We start from the raw sequence: 23,904 nt of genomic DNA on the forward strand, positions 1-23,904 counted from the left end.
CCTCTGTCCTAGATAGCAAAAGGATGCGGGTTTCATTTCCTTTGTGCATTAACTGGCCTTTCTAATGAAGGCGATAATTCAGATGTGCTACTAGCATAGGTTTTGACTAGGCCACTCAAAATCTGGATAGGAAAACGTTTACCAAGCTATTTTATAGTCTTCACAAATCTAGTCTATAAGGTGTGTATAATAAATGTCTATCTGCTAAAGTAGTAAGTAAATAACTGGAGAATCTCATAGCATGTAGCCTCAGCAAGAAGCTAAAGAAAGACATACTTATTCCTGCTGTATATTTGCACAGAGCTCAATGTGTATATATGGCATATACTTCAAGAAGCATATCCATATCTGATATTATAGCTCTTTCCCAACAGATTTATAGGACGTTAAAATCACAGGGTGCGGGGACACCTTGTTAACCAGAGACAGTACCATAGAATCATAGATCTAGAAGGGCAATATCTCATACAGCTGTTGACTTGAAGCAGGACCAGGTTTGAATCATTCCCAAAAGATAAATTTGCTCTTTAATAATAATAAAAATGATCCAGAGACACCTTCTAACTTTCTGTGGTTAGATATTTCAGAAGGTCACAACTAAACTCCAAAAAAGTACTTCCTATTTTTCAGCTTTAGTCTGCATATAGTAGCATAAGCATATTTTTGAGGCCATTCATTCAATAACTTTATAAACAGCATTGGCCATAAAGTTTTGCAATTGTGTCTCCCTTCTCCTGGTCACCTTATTCTTAGTTTGGGGGCAGTGTTTGGTATATTTTTATGTGTTTAAAAGTTATCACCACTTGGGGTGCCTGGGTGGCTCAGTCAATTGAGCCTCCCACTCTTGTTTTTTTTTGCCTAGGTCATGATCTCAGGGTCCTGGGATTGAGCCACATACCAGGTTCTGTGCTTTGCAGGGAGTCTGCTTGAAATTCTCTCCCTCTCCCTCTCCCTCCCTGCCCTCCCCTCTTTCTCTTTCTCAAATAAATCTTAAAAAAAAAAAAATTATCACCACTTCTTGCATCCCTGGTACTCATAATGATGGGGATTAATAAATTGTGATAGTAAGAATATTAGATTTGGGGGTGCCTGGGTGGCTCAGTTGGTTAAGCATCCGACTCTTGATCTCAGCTCAGGTGTTGATGTCAGAGTTGTTAGTTCAAGGCCCACGTTGGGCTCCACATTGGGCATGGAGTCTACTTAAAAAGAAAAAAAAAAGAATATTAGATTTGGAGTCTACAAATCAAATGTGAGTTCTGGCTTAAGATGGTGCCTACAATATTGTGGATGCTCGGTGAATATTTGTTCTCTTGTCCTTTTCTCTGTGAAGCTGCTGGATGATTGACAGACTCTCTGAGCAGCAGTTTTCTTACCTATGAAATGGGAGATATGGAAATCATATGAGATGTTTTTAAAAACACTCACTAACCCTATGAAGCATTATGTAATTGCGAATTATTATAAGGAAATGAGAATTTAAAAATATAAGAAAAACTTCTGTGAGGTTGACTCTCAATGGTCAGAGAGTCAACTTGGACATTGTCTTCCCCCCACCCACTACCAGATTTTGAGTTCAGAGAGATCATTTACTTGATAAACATAGACCTCAGGCCAGCCTTTCTTCATTCTGGCCATTACGGCACTTATCAGTAATCAAGCCCCCAGTGAATTCTAAATGAGGGTCCTGACTTGTGCTGAATTTGCCTTGGAGGTTTTTCAGTACAAAGATTTTTAAAATATGTTTCATTAGAAGTTATAATGAATTATCGATCAAATATTGCAGATTACTTTGCCCAATGGTGTAAAGAATATACATAGATTTTTCTAAACAGGCTTTTTTTTTTTTTTTTTAATCAGAGGTTAAGAGAACAGCACCGTGAAGGGGAGTAAGTCAGAGGGGGAGACGAACCATGAGAGACGATGGACTCTGAAAAACAAACTGAGGGTTCTAGAGGGGAGGAGGTGGGGGGATGGGTTAGCCTGGTGATGGGTATTAAAGAGGGCACGTTCTGCGTGGAGCACTGGGTGTTATGCCAAACAATGAATCATGGAACCCTACATCAAAAACTAATGATGTAATGTATGGTGATTAACATAACAATAAAAAAGAGAACAGTGTCGTTCTGGCTATTTTATACTAGACTGAGGGGGAAAGCCCATTTAAATACACATTGATTATTTCAAATCTCAGAAAAAAATATTTGATTTTAACAATTATAAATACACTTATTTAATTATTTGTGTGTTTGTTTGTTTGTTTGTTTGAAAGATTTTGCTTCTAAGTAATCTCTACACCCAACATGAGGCTCAAATTCACAACCCTGAGATCAAGAGTCACACACTCCTCTGACTGAGCCAGGCAGGTGCCCCTATAAAAATACTTTAGTGTTTCCTTTTCATAAAGGGGCCATGGTTTTGTTCTAGAAGTAAAACTAACACTTGGTTTTATTTCTATTTCTCTTTGTCTGATGGCAATATTTTGGCTGTTCAGCAAGGTCACTGTCCAACTACTCAGTTTGCTGTTGTCACATGAAAGTAGCCGCAGATAATATGTAAATGTGGGCAGGGCTGTGATCTCATAAAACTTTGTTTAAAAAACAAAAGACCAGCCTACAAGCTCTAGTTTTCTGACTCCTCTTCTACGCTAATAAGTAAAGACCACCTGAAACAGCTTACTGTTACCCAGAAGAGTAGCAGTACAGAGTCCTGTCCCAGGGCGGTATCCAATCTCCAGCTAGCCCACAGGAAATCTGATAGTCTTGCCATCACAAAGGACTTCACACTGGTCTACTACATTGGTGACATAATGATTGGAACAAGTGAGAATTCACAAGTGCGCTTTATGATTCTCAAGGCATGTGCCAGAGGGTGGAAGATAAACTCTCAGTAAGTTCAGGGCTTGCTAATTTGGTCAAGTGCCTAGGAATCCAGTGGTTCAAGGCCTGTCAAGTTATAGGGAGGGGAGGGGGGGAGATTAAATTTCTGCAACTTGTAACCCCTACCACTAAGAAACAATTCCTAACTCATACTACATATAGTTTCAGAAAATTACCTGACTACCCTTGAAGGTAATGAGTCAGATATTATTTGTTGGTACTTAGCATCATTTCCATTCCCTTTATACTCTCCCTTTCATCATAGGAGCTGGATGAATGAGAACTACATTTCCCATAGTCCCTTGTGGGAAGGGTTCCCAATCCAGTTTAGATTCGGCCAGTGAGATGTATACATGCATGGATTAGAAGGCAGGAGAGAAGTAGGAGCTATTCCTCTTTCTCCTGCTGTGGTGGTGGAAATGTGAACTTAAGACAGGACTTTTTGCATCAATTTCCCTTCCTGCTTTTTATCCCAAGGCTGCAAGGCAACCATGATCACTGATTTCCATCTCTTGAGTTTTTTTTTTTTTTTCTGACTTCTGCATGAAAGTAAGGAATTTCAGATTCAGTTTTAGTGAATCTGGAAGCTGGGGGCAGCTCCCCAACTTTCACTCTGTAAGCCTCATCGAAAATTCATAAGTACCTCTTTCTCTGGTTTTAAATATTTAAATTGGTTTCTACTTTCTTGACTGAGCTTTGACTGCAGAGAGAAACAGGATCTAATTCATTTTTGCAGTTTCTATATTACTCAAGAAGATCTGTTGGTGAAGTGCAGCTGGATGACTGAATAGATAGATCCATTGCACGCATATTCTAATAATTTTGTCATGAAGCCTTTTGTGGCATCATTCTATTTCGTGTAATGGTGAGGATCATTACTGTTTGTGTCTAAATCTCAAGCAAATGAGTCCTCCTTGGGGATTAGTACAGCATATTATCACTCCCTGCCATCTGGCAGGTGGATATGAAGAAATAAACAAGATATTAGTTGAGATAAACAGTTTTTGCTGGTTTAATATCATATACAATTTGACCTTAAGTTCTGGGGCCACTTGGGCACTATCTCTTAGTAAATAACTTCAAGAGCCCAGATAATAGTAAAATGTTATAAAATAATCAAGAAGTGGTGTGCTTTGAATATTTATTATCCTGTTTTTTTATTAACAGCTTATTGACATATAATTCAACTAAATGCACAATTAAAGTGCAAAATTCAATGGTTTTTAGTATATTTACAGAGTTGTGCAACCATCACCACGATCTAATTTGAGAACATTTTCAATATTCCAAAAAGGAACTCTGTGAAACAGTGCCCCATAGGATTAATGAAGATAAGACTATTGGGAAATTTAAAGTTTATTTTTCAGAGAGCGCTTTCTCCCTAATTAGCTATTGTTTCTTTTCAGACCCCACTAACAAACCACTAGCTGTCTCCGCAGAGGCCTGGACTGACACAAATGAAGGTCATTGATATAGTTCCAGCCTCTAAATGAGCAAGGCCCTGCATTCCTTACCAGAGATAATGATCCCAAGATCCATCTCAGAGGCTGCCCATAGCCCCTCTCCTTGTCCTCCAGATGAACTCCTGATGTCAGATGCCAACATGTGCCTCATTTTAATGTTAAGTCTCCACCCCCAAAATGAACATGGGATGTATGTTACATATATGTTTGCTCAATGCACATGCTCCATCTTTCCTCACCAGTAGTATAAATTTTCTGGCCCTTTTCATCAATATGTATGTAATCCCAGCTCGTATGACTATAAAAACTTATTCTAATCCTTAGTTGGGTGAGTACCCTTTTGTCTTCTCATTTGGCTGCCTCTGGAATAAACCATTTCCTTGCTACACACCCAATATCTCAGTGATTGGCTTTGCTGTGTGGGTTTAGTTGTACCTGTGACTATTCCAAGTTATCACCCTCTCTCTCCCCTCCAGCTGTAGGCAACCACAAATCTACTTTTTGTTCCTGTGAATAAGCTTAGCCTGGACATTCCTTATTTTCCCACATCCTCAGCAATATTTGTTATCGTTATCTTTTCGATTATAGCCATCTTAGTGGGTGTGAAGTATCTCGTTGTGGTTTTGATTTGCACTTCCTTAATGACCAAATATGTTGAGGATCTTTTCATGTGCTTATTGGCCATTTATATATCTTTGGTAAAATATCTGTTCAAATCATTTATCTTTTAATTTGGTTATTTTAAAAAGGTATTACTGAGTCAAAGGTGTTTTAAAAAAAAAGTCTTCTAGATACAAATCTCTAACCAGATATATGATTTGCAAATATTTTGTCCCATTGTGTGGGCTGTATTTTCACTTTCTTAGTAGTGTCCTTTGAACTTTAAAATTTTGATGCAGTCCAATTTATCTACTTTTTTATTTTTGTCATTTGGGTTTCTGGTGTCATATTTAAGAAATTATTGCCTAACTCAAGGCAAAAAGATGGATCTTATGTTTTCTTCTAAGAACTTTATACTTACCATCATTTTCAATATAACTTATTTAAGTATAAGTTCCTATAATTTAATTTTTAATAATAGCTGGTCTTATTCATCAGGTCTCAGTTCCAGAAGTTTAACAATTGGCTCTTGCAGTCTGGTGTGAGCCAGATCCAGCACATCATTGGTACCAAGAGTGTACAGGGCTGGGCGGATCTAGAATAAAAACATTAGGACCAATAGGAGAAAGAAGCTGCTGGTCACTCACCCAGATCACTCACCCAGGAAGGCAGGGGTGCCCAGGGAAATCTAACCTCACTCCAAAATCTGGTCTTCCTAAAGGCAAGTAGAAAATTCATCTAAGGCTAATCCCATGAGGGACTCAGGTGTGGTTCCAGAAACAGCAGTTAAGAATGGGATTCCTTTGGGGCGCCTGGGTGGCTCAGATGGTTAAGTGTCTGCCTTCGGCTCCGGTCATGATCCCAGGGTCTGGGATCAAGTCCCGCATCGGGCTCCCTGCTCCTTGGGAGACTACTTCTCCCTCTGCTTCTCTCTCTCTCTCTCTCTCTCTCCCTCTGTCTCTTATGAATAAATAAATAAAATCTTTAAAAAAAAAAAGAATGGGATTCCTTTGGACTAAATCAGAAGACAAGTTGGGGGCTGGTGGTGGCGGCATTAGATTGATTTATATTCTATAAAACTCAAGAGATTAGCGACCAGGGAAATGAGTTCTGACTGAGAGAAAGAACGTTGGTAGGAAATAAATGCGGTAGTGGCTCAAGTCATTAGATGGAACGCAGAGAAAGCTCCCATACTGTCACCAGACAGATCACCAGTCTTTGTGGAGTATGAAAGCAAAGTTAAATTACTCTGGGCTAGACCCATTGACTGGTAAGGACTATGAAAACTTGAGAGAGACAGAGGATACCAGATTTCAGAGTTAGCAAGAACAAAGGATTGAAGGACATCTAGTTCTGGGAGAATATCATTTGAGGTATCTGAATTACTCTCCCCTCACAACACTTTCTCCTTGATCCCTTGTTGCTAAAACCAACTAGAAATATTGGATGAACTATGTAAAAATATCTTTAAATGTTTCATAGAGTTGGCAGAACATTAAGAGATCTATAGAAACAACAAAAAAAGGAAAAGGAAAAGAGTCCTGAAAGACAAATGATCTGTAAAGCTGATGTTCACCCTTATGATCAACCTAAGGGACCTTTGAGTGTACATTTTGCAAATTACACAGTATGCAGAAGATAGCAGATACAGCCAAGGAGCTATGCAAGATTGTTCCATACATTTGAGATTCTAATAGGCAACGCAATCAGTATGAGTGAACAGGAAATGAATCTATCCTAAAGAAGAAGATCTTGCAAATTTACCTGTCTCAACCTTTGCCCTGGGAGAATGGGGGAAAAAAATTCCCTAAGACTCCATAACCTTAAGCAAGCCCTTATGTGGGTTTGAGACCAAATTCAAGCTACCTATGTGTAGGGTTGCCAGGTTTACCAAATAAAATAGAGAATGCCCAGTCAAACTTGAATTTCAGATAAACAATGACTAACTTTTTACTATAAGCATGTCCCAAATATTGCACTAGAAAAGAGTGTATAGAAATGAATAGTGGTGGCCTTGAATGCATAACTGAACTTGTACTTAATTTGGTAGGCAATCTTAACTGTATAGAAGTCAGCCTCAAAAGTTCATCACAGATAGCAAACCAGCTTTCAGAGCCCATGCTCTTAACCATTCCACTATGTTATGTATGGACGAGGATACCTATTTACAGAATCCAGTGAATTTTTGACAAAATATTAGGCACTTGATAAGTATTTGACTATTAGAAAAATTTCAGTGTTGCTGATGATTTGAGAAGTACAACTGTAGGGGCACCTGGCTGGCGTAAGTAGGTAGAATGAGCTGACTCTTGATCTCGGGTCATGAGTTCAAGCCCCATGTCGGGAACAGAGCTTACTTTAAAAAAAAAATTAGGGGAAGGGGAAAAAAAAAAGAAATGCAACTGTAAACCTTTGGAAAGTACCAAATGAATAGTAAATTCAATACAGTGAGGGCTTTTGGGGAACAGATACCTTGCCTTTACACTATCTTTTTTTTAACCTATAGAACACTCTGATATACTACTAATAAAATTCATTAAAATCAAACAAGTTTCTCTTAACTTGGTAAGTTTACTTTTGTTGTATGCATCAAGAAAATAATACAAATGAAAGGGGAAAAAAGTCCAAGGATATTTCTACAAAGTAGAATCTGACATAGCTTGTAACACTTTCATTTCAGTTATAGTGTTGTCATAATGATCAAGATTTAGGGACTGGCATAATACCACAAAACATCATATCATAGTGCAAATTATGCTATATATATAAAAATATTATATATAGATATTTTGAAATAGCTATTAGAAAAATATTAAAGAAAAAGGTGACATCAACTATTGTATATCATTTATTTACATGGAGAAATTATATTTAGAAAATGTACTGTGTTACTACAAAGTGATAAAGGTCGAAAGTCAGAGGACCTTGGGTTGACACCTTATGATGAGGGGATTTTTGCAGTTTTGTTGATTATAGTTATTTTGGCTTTCTTTCATCATATAGCTAGATCAACAGAAAATAAAAGATATTTTTTTATCTGAAACCACATAATATTTAAGCAAAGGGCTGTTAGGTAGTGAATATATTAAAATAGATGACTATCACTAAGGAAATCCTTTACTGTGTCAGGGAAAAGAGACTCAAGGGTTCTCCAACTCTGATTCTATTTTTTTCTGGCACTTTTAAACTTTTTCTATTTTTTTTTCATTCCTTATATCATCTAATTGATACACAATTCAAAGAAAACCACATAATATAATTGCCAACTATATTCTGATGGGCATGCAAATAAGATTAGTCTTGCTAGTGCCATCTTGTGTAATATTGTTTTAAATATCAATTACACAACAGAAAAATGAGGAATACTTATGCCAAGTAAGCAATAAGGTGATTAAATTTGGAAAGATGTGAAATCTGCTAACCCAGGTATTAATATCCTATTAATATAATCTGTTACTATGTTGCTGAAAAAGAATTATAACATTCACTTAAAATGGACAAGGAGAAGTTCAAACATAAACCACATCAATACTTTCAAGCACATAAGAGGACAGTGAAACCAACAAATAATATTTAGCCCCCATGATCTACAAAGTAGACTCTGACATAGCTTGTAACACTTTCATTTCAGTATTCAGAAGATCTTACCAGAAAGTAAGAACAAGAAATCACTAAGGCAAAATGGTCTGTTGGAAAGCATGATGGTTGACATGATTTATATGATACAAAAAATAGCCAAGAAAACATGTGGTTTTGAGCTAAATCTTACAGGATAAACTATCAGATGAGAAACAAATTCCCAGCACTAATCAAATTCAGGAAACCTAATTAGAGCTGTTAAGCCTAATCTCACAATTGGCATGTGACCAAAACGTGGTCAGAAGTACCAACTGCTTTAGTGTATAAAAATAGAGATTATCTCAAGACCAACAATATAAGAACATTATTATCTCTAAGTAATGATACAAACTAGTACATTCCTCATAATAATTAAATGATCCCATTTCATTTCATTGAAGAAAAAGAATCACGTTCTTGATGAATATATTCTTACGGTGATTATTTCTTATTTTTACCTGGAAAGGAAGAAGTGTAATAAGTATGTAGTAATTCAGGAAGCTGATGAAATGTATTTAAAGGAAAAAAAAAAAAAGATTCTGATTGTAATCGCAAAGACAATGAAAGTGTTCCAGCCATCATCCCCTAACTTCATACACTCTCCCTGGGTGTCCTCAAACAAACCCATAGTTTCAATGATCACTTGTACATCTCTAAAACTTCTAAATCACCAAAATTCTTCCTTCAGTGTCTTCTCCTCCCAGCAAATGATTCCACCACCTATTTTCATGACATCCTTAGGAAGTAGCTCCCTTGACACAGCCCCATCCAAAAACTTACCGGAATCCATCTATCCTAACCAATCCTTCCTATTTCTCTTATCTAAGCTCAATGCCTTCATCTTGTTCTAACGTTATACTCCCAATATTACTTAACCGGTTTTATTCCTTTACTGTATCTCTCTCTACTAGTTCCTTCCCATGGGCATTTAAATGGAACGGAGTTGAATGGCACTCCCACCCCTCAAAAGCTAGTGAAACTGCTCAGATTCTGGTGGAACACGAAAGTCCAACCACCCATGAACAATTGCTGCAAATTCTTAGGCACTTACAACCATAGGACCCTCCCAGCCTCTAAGCAAGGTGTCCTCATGTGCTCTGCGTTCCTCAGCCTTCTCTTTGGTTTCCACAGCGGAATTGCTCACACTGAAAACTGATGGATTTAATTATTGATTTTACTCAAGATGCCTGAGGCATGCGGAGAAGAGTTGCATTACCCGCCACACACTTTCTGTCATCTTGCTCCCTCAACTTGCCCCTCTCCCTCCTCTCACTTCTCATTCACCCTCTTCATTCTGGATTGCTCTGAGAACTCCCAACTCACCCTACTTCTAATGTCTTGGTGCCAACCAATTTTCTCTTTCTCCACATTATTGTTTGCTAAGTTTTGCCAGGGATTGTCTTGCAATCTCTTAAATCCAGCATTTTCCATTTCATTTCTGGGCCAACACCTTAGTTCAAGTCTCTGCCTCTCATTCTTTGATGACTACAGTACCACAGTGAACTAACTAGACTTGGGGCTTTCACTCTCTCTGCCTTCTCCAGTAAATCCTGCACAGACATGAAAGATGGGTCTTTCTGAAGCCATCATTCACCATGTCAGTTCCAAGGTCAGAGGTCTTTAGCAAATCCCAGTTCTTGTGTAATAAAGTCCCAATTGCTTATCCTGGCATTTAAGACCTTCTATAATCTGGTCCCAACCTAATTTCCCAGCCTTATCTCCCAGTCCTCTGAACCAGTCAGACTGGTAGACCCGCTCTCTCTTGTACCTACCTGCATAGTCCTGACTTCCAGCTTGGAATGTGTTACCCCCTGTGCTCTAAATCTCTCACTCCACTCATTTTCAGACCTGCTCTCAAATATTACCTCCTCTTCCAAGCTTTTCCTGGCTCTCTCAGGAAATCTTTATCCTTTGGACACATTATCTCATTTCTTTTGATCTGTATTAGGGTGACAATTGTCTGTTTGCTTGGGACTGAGGGGTTTCCTTGGACATGAGAGTTCCAGTGCTAAAACTTGGTCACTCCACCTATAATATATGTGGTGAGGGTTCTTGGGAAGGAAAGGAAGGCAGTGACTTTTGTGGATACCTGCTGTGGAAATTCAGATGTCAGGGCTGTCCACAAAAAACTCCAGGGAGGGAAAAGTAAGGTGAGGACACTTATTGGCCCTAACGACAGGCCAAGTGGGGCTGAAAACTTTAGATTAACACATAGCCAAAGGGATCCCATTTCTGCAATTCCCTTCTACACACACACACACACACACACACACACACACACACACACGTTAATTTATATATATTAAATAAATAATTAACTTTGAAGGAATTAAGAAGAGCAAGGGTGAATACAAAGATATATTCCAAGTAAAGGAGTTTTATTTTATCTTTTTTCAATTTTTATTTTTTAAAGATTTATTTATTTATTTATTTTTTCAGGGAGAGAGTGCACATGAGCAGGGGGAGGGGGCAGAGGGAAAGGGAGAGAATCCTCAAGCAGACTCCCTGCTAAGCTTGGAGCCTGATGAGGGGGCTTGATCCCAGGATCCTGAGATCATGACTTAAGCTGAAACCAAGAGTCAGACACTTAGCGGACTGAGCCACTCAGGCACCCCCCATAATGAGGAGTTTTAATAAGGAGCTAAGTGGGTGGGAAAAGTACAAATCTTAAAACCAAGAGGAGTATCTAGACGGGTAAACAACCTTTTCCTTTTATTGTTACCTTGGAAACAGAGTAGGAGTTATTCAGTGCTAGGAGAATTAAATACAACCCAGAAGTTGAGGTCAGGCTTTCTGTGGATTTTCTGATTCTAAATTGAAATCCAAGGTGAGTTAGAAAGTTTTGCTAAAATGGCAGCAGATTAGACAGAGAATTTTGTTAGATTTGAAAGATGCACTTGCATTTCAGATCTGTTGCAGAACAATATTCAGATCCGTTAAGAAAAGAAAACTGTTGTAATTGTTTCTTCTGTTATAGAAGAAAAGATGAAATGAATGAATGAAGATGTATTATATACAGATCAATGGTGAGTAAGGGAAGCATGTATCTGTTAAATGTAGATGCATGTTAAAAGGGATGGAAGGGCCAAGAGCTATCTAATAATCAGGAGGAATTAGGTGTATATGAGACACCTGTAGATAGGAGTACTTATCTCTGTACCTTTCTGATAGAGCAAGTATGTGTCAGCAGCTTAGGGAACCTCCCAAGTATGGGCCCCCTTGCATGAACCTCAGTGCTTGTCCATATAACACATACAAACAGAGAAAGCGGATGGAGCAGCAGAGATAGACAGGATAAATGAATACTGCATACTCCAGGAAACATATTTGTATAAGGATTTAATATTCAGCCATTGAAATTATGGTATAAAAGAATATTTAATGACTGTGAAATTAGTCACAATATATCACAAGGAAAAATGCAGGTTATAAGGCCAGATGCAATATTATTCTATTTTTATAAAATATATACTATAGCACACGTGTGTGTATAGTATATAGAGATATACTTCTGCTTGATATGTTATAGTTAATTTTAAACATTATTCCATGAGTTTTTCTGAATTTAAAAATTGTATAAGACAACACAAGTTACTTACATAAATTAGAAATCAGAGGGGCGCCTGGGTGGCTCAGTTGGTAAGCGTCTGCCTTCGGCTCAGGTCATGGTCCCAGGGTCCTGGGATCGAGCCCCGCATCGGCTCCCTGCTCAGCTTCTCCCTCTCCCACTCCCCCTGCTTGTGTTCCCTCTCTCGCTGTGTCTCTCTCTGTCAAATAAATAAATAAAATCTTTAAAAAAATTAGAAATTTGAAGTCAGAAATATTTAAAATAATTTAAAATGTTGTTTCTTTTTTTAATTATTATTTTTAAGATTTTTTTTATTTATCTGAAAGAGAGACACAGCGAGAGAGGGAACACAAGCGGGGGGAGTGGGAGAGGGAGAAGCAGGCTTCCCGCTGAGCAGGGAGCCCGATGCGGGGCTCGATCCTAGGACCCTGGGACCATGACCTGAGCCGAAGGCAGACGCTTACCAACTGAGTCACCCAGGCGCCCCTAAAATGTTGTTTCTTGACATTTAACTTTTCAGATTTTTTAATTGTGACTGGCTACGGAAATAAATCTATTATTAAATAGGTGTAATGATTTTTTTAAAATGTAATAAACGTGGCCTCCCTTTGTCCCCTTTATTATTCTTTTTAATGTAATGAACAGTCATCTCTTAAACAAATGTTATACTCAAACATTAATTTATTTTTTTATTTATTTTATTTATTTTTAAGATTTTATTTATTTATTCATGAGAGACAGAGGAGGAGAGAGAGGGAGAGAGAGAGAGAGAGAGAGAGAAGCAGGCTCCCAAGGAGCAGGGAGCCCGATGCGGGACCTGATTCCCAGGACCCTGGGATCATGACCTGAGCCGAAGGCAGACGCTTAACCATCTGAGCCACCCAGGCGCCCCTCAAACATTAATTTAAAAGCATACATGTTTTATTTTATTTTATTTTTATTTATTTATTTTTTAAAAGATTTTATTTATTTATTTGAGAGAGCGAATGAGAGATAGAGAGCATGAGAGGGAAGAGGGTCAGAGGGAGAAGCAGACTCCCTGCCGAGCAGGGAGCCCGATGTGGGACTCGATCCCGGGACTCCAGGATCATGACCTGAGCCGAAGGCAGTCGCTTAACCAACTGAGCCACCCAGGTGCCCATGTTTTATTGTTAAACACACATTCCTCATCCAACAAAATGAAATGCCATCCTGAGTTGCCCTGGATGACCAAGGGCCGTAGTTGACTTTCTACTGATAACTGGCTATGTCTTGTGGAACTGTGTGACTTCATTTTCTTTGATAACCACTTGTAGATGTAGTTTATTGGGGGGACCAAAGAACCTTCTAGGACAAATCTAAAGCAACAATAACTGTTTTGGTAGAAATGCATGGGGATGAGACCATAGCCCAAAAGAGAACCAAGGGACCTGAAGAGAGAGCTCACCATACAGCATGGAGTTGGCCAGATGCATGAGCCAATTCAGCAGCAGGCCCTGAAGGTCAGAGAGGGTGGGAGCCCAGGAGTGTTGTTGCAGCTTGAACTGGAACCCTTCCAATCCTGTTCTCTTGGCACTGTACATTATCCTCCGGGGAGAAAAAGGCCGTGTGTATGCACTGCTAAAAGATAAACTGAGGCATATTAAATTTTTAAGAGTTTATTTGAGCAAAAATTGTTTTGAAGCTGGTGGCATGTAATCTAGCAGAGAGGAAGGAGCTCTGGGTGGGGAGCTGTACAAAATGAAAGACTGTTATGGGCAGAAGGGATGGGAACAAGGAGATTATACTAGGAACAAAAACTGTGTGGATTCTTGCAAGGTTACTTTCCTTGAGGAGGTGTCAGGGGTCTATCAGGCAGATTCCTTAACTAGTGCTAATCAGTTGACTCCTGACTGGTTTAAGATTCCATTTCTAGGACAGTTGAAACTATAATTAAGTCTTGGTTTGGTGATGTGGGGCTTGGCATAAGTGACTCTGTTTTGGGCCTGTTGTCTTGTTTTTAATAAAAGGAGCATGCTTTCTCAATGAATTCTCTCTCAGAGGTCCAAATAATCTGTGTCACCTTATCCATTGTTAAAAAACAAAATTCGACTGAATACAATTGAAGATCAAATTGACTTTATTCAATGATTCATCAAAAGGGGCAGCATACCATCTAGCAAATAAAAAGGAGCTCTAAAGAGCTGAACAAAATGTGAGACTTTTATAGTCAAAAGAGGGCAGGGACAAGGGCAGATTACATTATCTTTCTTTGGGGGACAGAAGGGGTCTATCAGGTGCATTACCTCACTAGTGCTGACCAAGAAATTCCACATTTACTGGTTTAAGATTACATTACTGGGAGAGGTTGAAATTGTCATTAGGTTAGATATGAAGTGCTGGTTTACTGACGTGACACAGCATAAGTGACTCCATTTTGGGTCTGTTGTCGCTGTCTCCGCTTCTCTCTCAACACCGCCAAGCAGAATGTAAAGCATGGGGGAAAACTGGTGTTTTCATTTGCAAGAGATTGTAACCCTGAGGACTGAGACGATCCATGTGGCCATGGATGATCCAGGTGGCCAGGTGAACCACCAATCAGCCGATGTCTGGTGAGGACTGAGGGCTTCCTGGAAAGGAAACTGAACTGGAGTGGCTCAGAGAGGCAAAGGCAGCCTGGAAGATTCATTAGCGATGTCAGACACCATTTAGAACCCCAGATGTATTTTGGAGTTATTTCACCAGTGGCTGGAGTTCTTGCTAGAGCAGGTACGTTCATTTAGCAATTAACACTCACATGTTAATGTCAGTGTCAGCTGTTTTTTTTGCCTTAGGCTGTGAAGCTTTAGGACATTATTACTTATGATACTGTTTCTTTTTTATGAAATTTATTTGGGTATGTTGCTTTCTTTTTTGACAAATCTGAGTATTTAAATAGATCTGATGCTTATAAAAGTTTCATTCATTCAACGACTATTCATTGAGTAACCTCTATGCCCTCAGAAATACTAAGACTTTGTCTGCTTTCAGGTGGTGACTAGGAAATGTCTGGTAAGTAAAGGTTGTTTAATAAGGTTCATTATGCAGATATGAGTATGGCCTCAGAAATACTAAGACTTTGTCTGCTTTCAGGTGGTGACTAGGAAATGTCTGGTAAATAAAGGTTGTTTAATAAGGTTCATTATGCAGATATGAGTTACTCTTCTCTGCTGATAGGATTTCTACCTCTTCCGGAAGTGGGGAATATCTTTACAAATGGAAATTTATGTCACCTTCACAAAGTGAAATTTATGCCCTGCTTTTAGCATAGAGGGGGAGGGCAGAATACTTTCACTACTGTTTCTCAATTGCTCCCAGCCCCAAATCTTGATGTCCAAGTGACATCTTTTGGGGTGGCATATTCTTATCCCCTTCAATATAGGCGTGGGTTACTTTTTTTTTTTTTTTTGCAGCTTTTAGTTTATTACTTATTGCAGAAACTCATGTTTCTTTCTCTGCTATTAGGTGATCAGTTCCTTAAGAAAAAGAACTTACCTGCACAACCTCAGGGCAGTGAATGTTAGGGGAACCCCGTTGTACCTCTCTAATCAGCCCATAATTGCTATGAGCGTGCAAATCATATACTCAACTTGCTAGAATCATTTTAGAATCAGAGTAACAAGCTTTATTACTTCCCGTGCATGGTCTTTATGTCAACTATCGTGGTTGTGCCAAGGTCCTCTTTGCTTCCATTCCTATTCTAGGATGCATTCAAGATCAGTCAAGCGGTATTTGCGAAATAGGCTACATTAATTTGAGGGGTGCACCTAATTTTTCTTACTGCGTGGCTTCTTTGCATTTAAAAGTCCAGTAGAATTCTGTTCCAAGGTCAGCCCCCCCAATTAAGTAAATTGCTTTTTCTCCCATTTTACTCGTACCAGTGCTTTAATCTGCAAAATATCAATTAGCTGGTTTCCATTTCTAGGCAGAAAACCATTGTTAAAAATTCGAGGCTTTGCCAAATTTGCCTTTTTTTAAAAAAAGCAAAGTAAATAAGACATTTATACAGAAGGACATGGTCTCATTCTTGTACATCTTGCTCTTTCCAAATATTTTGTAATCAGAACTATTTTGAAAGCTGTTTGCAAAACTAAACACACGGATCCTTAGAAGACCGCCATGGAATGCTTGCAGGCAGGTCCCAATCTTATCCTAATCTCAAAGCGTGGGGCGGGAAAGGCCGCGCCACGGGAAGTGACTGAGGGCTGCCAAAGGCCGCAGGAGGCCTCCCGATCGGGAGCTCAGCCGGGGACCGAGCGCCGCTCGCGGCGACCCCTCCGCCCCCCCCCGCGCGGGGCTGGCGTCGGACGCACCAATCCGGGTACCACCGGCGAAGCGGCCGGCCTCTTCCGCCGCTGCCCGGCGTCCGGTCTGGCCATGCAGCTCCCTCGGGCGCTGCGGCTCTGGGGCCTCGGTGCCTCCGCCAGCCCGCTCGCCGCTGCCCGAGACCCCCGCGCCGTCCCCCGCGGCCACCGCCCCCCGCCCCGCCTCCGCGCGCCGCCGGCTCGCCCCGGGCTCCGCCCCGGTCTCCGCCTCCGCCTCGCGCCCGGCTCCGGGCCGCCTCGCTTGGCCGCCGCCGCCGCCCGCCCAGACGCGTTGTCCGCTAGCGTCGCCGCCATGGAGCGCCCCGGAGCCGGTGAGCCCGGGCTGCGGAGCGGGCCGGGTGGGGCGGCCGCAGCCGGGGGCCGTTGGCCCCCGCTCAGCGCTCAGCCTCGGGGAGGGCCGGGCCTCGCCGCCCCGCCGGCGTCCCCAGCGCGGGGAGCGCGACCTCACGCCCGCCGCGCTCGCGTTCTCTTCTCTGTACCGGCGGGACTCCGGGCCGCGCCGAGGAACACCGCGCAACCCGGCGTGCCCCGGACTGCCTGGAACCCCGCGTTCCAGTGCGCGCGCTCTTGGCGTGGCGGGAGGCGAGGGGTGCAAACCTGCCCCAAGTTTCACTTTTGTTTCCCCCTTTCTGATCTTGTGACCTTCAGTTCCAATTTCAAGCCCCCACACTCATGGTGTTTGTGTGGTCAGTGAACTCAGAAAAGTCTCGGTTTTCGTCGTCTATCCCAGACCTTAAAGATCTGAGCCACCGCGCTGTTTCATTTAGGAGTTTATTCTAGGTGTGGAAATGACCTCTTTTAAACTGGCGCCAAATCTGTAGTAGGGCCCAGAATTCATTTCCAGCTTAGGTCAGCATTATTGTGAACGGAACTTTGTGGGTGGAGCTAGTGAGGGGTTGGACTTGGGGGAAAGAGACCAAAAACCAATTAGAGAAAAGGCTCATCTGCGAGACGCTTTTTGTAGTATAAACGCATACAAAGAGAAAGAGCCTTAAAATGTTAGAATGTGTTACATGATAGCCGGTAACGAATAGAAATAGGTGTACAATCATTATGGGAATGAATGATTAAGACTCGTGGGTGGGTTTGGAGGGCATAGAGAGTGGGTGGGGGATTATCAGGGAGAAAGGAGACCCACACCCTGGCTCTGTGCTTCGTGTGTGGCCTTGAAGTTCAGGATACTGGTAACATTATCTGGGCCTTTTTCCTTACTCATACTTGGTTGGCAAAGCTTAAGATGTTTTTGGAGTTTACTGTGTCCCTATGTTCCTTTTCACCCAGTATTAACATTCTGTCCATTTCTTTCTAGTAGTGGATTGTATTTTTGTTCTCTTTTTATGAAGAGGAAACCAAAGCTGACTTGATTATCACACAGCTCAACACTTAATCTAGATGTAAGATGCTGCTATTTTTAGTGGCTAAGCCCTCACTAGCATGGATGGCAGGGACCCTTTCCATTGGTTCTTGGGGAACATACCTCCCAGATATACCTAGTAGAGTGAACAGAAGAGTCTTACTTAATGAAGTCATATTTTATTATCCAAATAGGAAGCTTGCATTTTGTGTGACAGAGGGCAAAACTGTCCTTTTTTCGTCTGTTGGCCTGTCTTTAATATAAAGTCATTTGCTGAAGTGCACATATATTTGAATAGTAGTGTATACTTAATGTACGGTTTTATAATATATTTTAAATGTATGCATTAATTCTTTTTATAAAAGTAATATTCTATTTAAAATATTGGAATAGGGGCACCTGGGTGGCTCAGTCGTTAAGCGTCTGCCTTTGGCTCAGGGCATGATCCCAGGGTCCTTGGATCGAGCCCTGTGTCGGGCTCCCTGCTCTGCGGGAAGTCTGCTTCTCCCTCTCCCACTCCCCCTGCTTGTGTTCCCTCTCTCATTATGTCTCTCTGTCAAATAAATAAATAAATAAAATATTGGAATAGCAGAATGAGGAAAAATACAAATATTTTGAGTACAGCTAGGTCAGCATTAGAAATAATTTATATCCTTTAGACTTTGTCTATATAATTGTAATGACAGAAGATATGCAATGTTGTATTTGCTTTTTAAAAAGTCAATATTTGTTAGAAATTTTTTTCGGTTGTCGCAGTCTTTATAGCCATTATTCGTAGTTGTCATTAGAGTGAGTGTGCTTCATTTATTTCTCTGTTATTGGGCATTTAAGTTGTTCCACTTTCCTTTAAACAAAGCTGTGGCGAGTCTAGGTCAGCATATGTGATAGATACAGGTATGTTCGTAAGAACATTTTCATAGCTTCAGAGTGTTTTCTGAAAGCATTCCCTCAGTTTACAGCTCCATAAACTACGGATGTTGAGAGGCAGCGGGGTGTGTGGCCAGAAAAAAGTTTTTTCAGTAGAGTGACAGGATTCGAATTCCAGCCCCCAAATTAGCTGTAACCTCGGGCAAGTTACTTAATTGGCTAGTCTGTAAAACCAGTAAGTTAATAGTACCTCCCTGATAGCATATGGTTGTATGGATTAAATGAGTCATTTTCTATACAGTGCTTCCCGCTCTGCCTACTGTTACTACATACTTAAGTGTTAGCTGTCGTGGTATTTGGATTTGTGCAAAAGATAGAATTTTATTTTGACTCTAGTTAGACCACATTTTTAGTACTCCAAATGACCATTTTATGGTTTAAATGCTTTATTTAAGAGTCTGTTATTTTAAGGCAGTTTTTCAAAAGCAACATGCTTCCAGCTTCTGTAGAAAGTGCAGTTACGATGGATGTCTTTCAGTGCCGTCTGTCACCTTTGCCCAAACAGTGGAGCTTAGAGAACTGGAGGAAGGCTTCCAGATTTGAACTCTGTTGAGAAACATTGCGCTAGAGAATGACCAGCAATTTTTGAAGTTATTTGGGAGTGGCATTCTCTTTTTTCTGAGTTAATAATTCATATCTACAAAATTGTTTCTATTATTCTGTAGTTTCATGGAACAAAGTTTGTATTTCAAGTTCTAGGCTGTTGATTTTGACATAACATTGCATTCAAGAGTTTATATATGCTTTATTTGACAAGATGGAGAATGATATTGAGCAAGTACTAATATCCTTCACCTTTTATTTTTATGTCAAATGGGATAATAGTACCTTTCCTTCATCATCCTGTGAAAATGAGAAACTGATGTGCTGAAGCTGCCATTTAAACACCAGGAATGAGTTTTTCTGGGGCATTGGGACAGCTGTACTGCAGTGTAACTTGAGTGAATATTAACCACTCTCAAATGTGTGCTTACCTGTATCCAGTCATGCAGTACAAATGTACTGATCACCAGCTGTGAGCTGAACACTGTACTAGGCATTGAGGAATCAAATGAAGATAAGACGTGGCACTTAAGAAACTTAGACTAGGGGGGCCGTACTTATCGATGGGGGTGTAATTATGAAAATGCCCCCTTTCACTTTCACAGGTGTCCCAGTTTGGGTGGTAGACTATGTGATCACTGTAACTTAGTGTCTGATGGAGAAGACTGACAAATGGATGCCTACATGTGTTTGTCCTGTGACTGGAGGAAGCACTAGGTCCTGGGAAGGAGATGGGATTGCCTACCTCAGCCCTGAGCTGGGGATCAGGAAAGTTTTCCCTAACAGGAAACGGCAGATCTGAGTTTTTACTTTTAAGTTGATTATTCTCAACTGTTAACATAATCTCTTGGTCTGGTGAAGATCGAAGTTTGGAAGAAATGAAAGGGGATCTTTGGGAGCAATGATTTTCCGACTTCCATTGGACATTAGAATCACCCTGTGAGGCTTCAAGAAAATACCCACAGCTACTCTGTGATGTCCAGAGATTCCAGTTTGATAGGTCTGGAGTGGGACCCAGACACTGGTAATTTTAAAAAGCTCAGGTCATTCTAAAGTGCAGCCAGGATTTAGAATTTTTCAACCAGGACAACGATGTCATCTAGAAGAGGAGATATGTAGTGGGGCCTGGAGAGTTCCTATGAATTGCCTGGGATCACACAGTTAGTGAGGCGACAGCACACAACACTAGAATATCTGCCTCCTAATTTCTGGCACCAAACCCTTTCTGTTATAGCAGCCAGCTTGCCTTGTATCATTATCCAAATGCCACTGTTGTTACCAGTGACCATTGTTCCTTCCTGATTCTGCTTTTGGTATAGCCAGAGTGATCCACAGAGCACTTGTTCTCTAACTATTGGTTAATGGAGCTCAAGATAAACTAAAAATATTTCAATAACTTTTTTCATTTAAAAAATGACAAGAGTTAATTCATCATGCCATTCAAGTCTTCCTTTTGCCTTCACAGTATGTGGTTAGAGCACAGAAGTCAGCCTCTTAGGCCGTTCTGCGTATTGCCAGGAATCCAGTATGTTTCCGAGGGGCACAGGGACTTGAGAGCTACAATTGAAATGCCAGTGTTAATGGGCCAATTTCATATCACTGAGTTCTTTTCTTCCTCCCAGCTTTATTGAGATGTAATTGACAAATAAAACTGTATATATGTAAAGTGTACAGTGTGATGATTTTTTATAAGTATATATTACGAGATGATTGCCACAGTCAAGTTAATTAACATCCATCACCTCACATAGTTACTTTTTTTTTTGGTGAGAATGCTGAAGGTCTACTTTCTCAGCACATTTCAGGTATATAGTACAGTATTAATTACAGTAACCATGCTGTACATTCGATCTTCAGAACTTAGTAATAAGTTTTTAGATTAAGAATACAATAGAGAAAAACAAAAGTTGGGTTTATTTCATTTTGTTCTGATTTTCATTCGGCTTTGTGCATATTTAACTGCCCAAATACTCTTTGTTGCTACCTTTTCAAGTGTAAGCTTCGTGGTCAGTGATGATTCTTTATGAGTAGCTGCATGTGCCCAAAGGTACAGGATATGTATTGATCTATTAAAATTTTTGTTTAGGTATAAACTGCATTTATATTTTTCAGTGCAAACATAAAAATAGGAAACATTTACTTGTTTTCACATATTTCAAATAGTTGTAAGTCTGTGATTAGGCTCATAGTAAACTAATATTTGTTGAACACTGCCAGGCACTCATACTGGATAAATAAATAGTATCATTATTAAGAATGTACTATTACTTTTTTTGTTTTGGTATCGAACATGACTAATGTATATATAATTCTTTTTGTTGTATTTTTTTTGCTTTTATCTAGAAAATGTGTATGTATGTGCGTGTGTGTGGTGTGCGTGAGAATAGAGGTCACTCAAATTGCAATAAAAATTTAGATTTTTTTGGTATACATGTTTACTGTTACTTTTCATGATAGTTATTATGTTGTATGTTGTAAGCCATATTCTTAATGGAATGTGGTTTAGGTATTATATTTGAAAATAGATGGTTACAACAACAGAAAGAATTAAATGACTTCATTAATATCTTTAATGGTAAATTAGTCTTCAGTAAATACATAGGGTAAAAATTATACAATTATCCCAAGATTTTGTTCAGTCCTAGTTCGGACAACATTTGTGTTCTGTCAATAAAAGCATGGAAAATAATGGTAGTGGGATGACCACCTCCTGATACATTTAGCAATTTTATCAGTTTAAACAGACACCCTCTTTCCCTTAACCTCCACCCGAGGTATATGATTGTTCCCCCCGTAACTAGAAAACAGACCAAATGTGAAATGTGGCTTTAATATTAACAAATGTCTTTAATATTAGCAAATAGTTCAGGGCTATCAGGGGAAGTATAAAATCTTTTGCTTTTTAATCATTGAATTTCTAGGAAAGCATATTTAGAACCATGCATATTTAGAGCCATGAATTTCCAATGTTATAGAATAATGGAGAGAAAAAATTTAAAAGTCTTTATTGAAAAAAATAAAGGTCAGAACTTGTACAAATGAAAACATACATGATATTGTTAAAAATGTGAGGGAGACTGACAAAACTTTGTTGATTTGTTTTCAAAAGTATGTGGAAAAAATGTAGTGTTAGAGTTAAGAAAATATAGCTATAAAAGATCTTAGGGATTGTTGATTAACTCAGTGTTCATCTAACCCCAAGTTGAATACTGTGCTTCAGAAAATTATTAAAACTGTTTAACATAGAAGTGCATTTATAGAAATGTAGAATATGGTATAAATAATGTTTATATAGCTTTACAATATATTTGAATACAAGTATCATTTCTCAACAGATGTTAATTTATATTGAATTCAGTTGACTTGTTTTAGTTTAGGATATAATTTTAAAAAAATAAGTTAAATAATACATTTTTCTTTTTGATAAAGGAGGAATAAATTCCAGTGAGTGTGAAAATGTATCAAGAGAAGAAGAAACGTCAGAAGAATTTGAAGCTAATGCTATGGATTCTCTGACAGACATGCCATTTGCCACTATAGATATTAAAGATGATTGTGGAAGTAAGTACTGAAAATGAGACAGATTTGCCTATTATCCGGGTTACTTGTGAATAGAAAACAGGCAAAACCACCAATGTAGTCTACAAATGTTTATTGATTATATACTCTGTGCCACTTGCTTTGCAGTCTTATGAAGAGCCTTGCTATGATTTGATACAGTTTTATCTTGGCTGGGGTTCTGTAACTGGGGGATCCATAAGAAAATAGTTTGGTCTCCCCCAGTGTGGAGTGCTGCCTTGCAAGGAACATCCCACCAGTCCCACTCCTGCCTCCATGGATCTGAACTCTGTCTTTTTGGGGTCCTCATTTACTCTCAGTGTTTAGCTTGCATTTTGAGCAATAAAGCCTGGCGGTAGTTTGAAAAAAAAAATAGTTCCATCTCTTCATCTAAGAAAAAGATGAGACTTAGAGAAGTTAATTAGCTAAATTCACATAATTGAAAAGACTATTTAGGGGCACCTGGGTGGCTCGGTTGAGTGTCAGACTCTTGGTTTTGGCTCAGGTCATGATCCCATGGTTGTGGGATCAAGCCTCCCTTTGGGCTCTGCTCTCAGGGTGGAATCTGCCTGAGATTCTGTCTCTCCCTCTCCATTTGCCCCTCCCCCCTTTTTTGTGCGTGTGCTCTCTCTCAAATAAATAAATCTTTTTTTTTTTAAGAAAAGAATTACCTACAGAATCTGTGATTTCTGATTCTTTCGTCCTTTCTCTGAACAGCTATAATCTCATGAAACGAAGGCTGTACATGATGCTGTGGGCTTACATGGGGCGAGGCTGTATCAGAGAGCCATCTGGCCTGGATGTGGTGGTAGTGGGTATCCTGGAAGGCCTTCCTGGGGGTTTGATAAGAGTGAAGGCCTGGGGGCGCCTGAGTGGCTCAGTTGGTTAAGCGACTGCCTTCGGCTCAGGTCATGATCCTGGAGTCCCGGGATCGAGTCCCGCCTCGGGCTCCCTGCTCAGCGGGGAGTCTGCTTCTCCCTCTGACCCTCCCTCCTCTCATGCTCTCTCTCTCTCATTCTCTCTCTCAAATAAATAAATAAATCTTAAAAAAAAAAAAAAGGTGAATGCCTGGGGA

The 23,904-nt window shown here is 39.9% G+C and overlaps 1 protein-coding gene across 5 annotated transcripts in view; it reads left to right on the forward strand.

The window, feature by feature from the left end:
• The first annotated feature begins 16,594 nt into the window (after window positions 1-16,594).
• Window positions 16,595-23,904, forward strand: part of AKAP7 (A-kinase anchoring protein 7) — a 161,905-nt gene continuing 154,595 nt past the window's right edge. For 2 of the 5 annotated variants that reach the window (XR_012378565.1, XM_025865495.2), the window contains exons 1-2: window positions 16,598-16,758; window positions 22,701-22,832. Coding sequence is in view for 4 of the 5 variants with exons in the window: in XM_025865495.2 (XP_025721280.1) it covers window positions 16,740-16,758; window positions 22,701-22,832 (151 nt within the window). In the remaining variant the exon portion in view is untranslated. Of the gene's footprint in view, window positions 16,759-22,700; window positions 22,833-23,904 lie in introns of all 5 variants that reach the window. The other 3 variants (XM_073893937.1, XM_073893938.1, XM_025865491.2) reach the window with 3 other exon arrangements.

Source organism: Callorhinus ursinus, unplaced genomic scaffold, assembly GCF_003265705.2.
Source record: "Callorhinus ursinus isolate GAN/ISIS: 27379988/994484 unplaced genomic scaffold, GSC_fseal_2.0 scaffold6, whole genome shotgun sequence".
Classification (NCBI taxonomy): domain Eukaryota; kingdom Metazoa; phylum Chordata; class Mammalia; order Carnivora; family Otariidae; genus Callorhinus; species Callorhinus ursinus.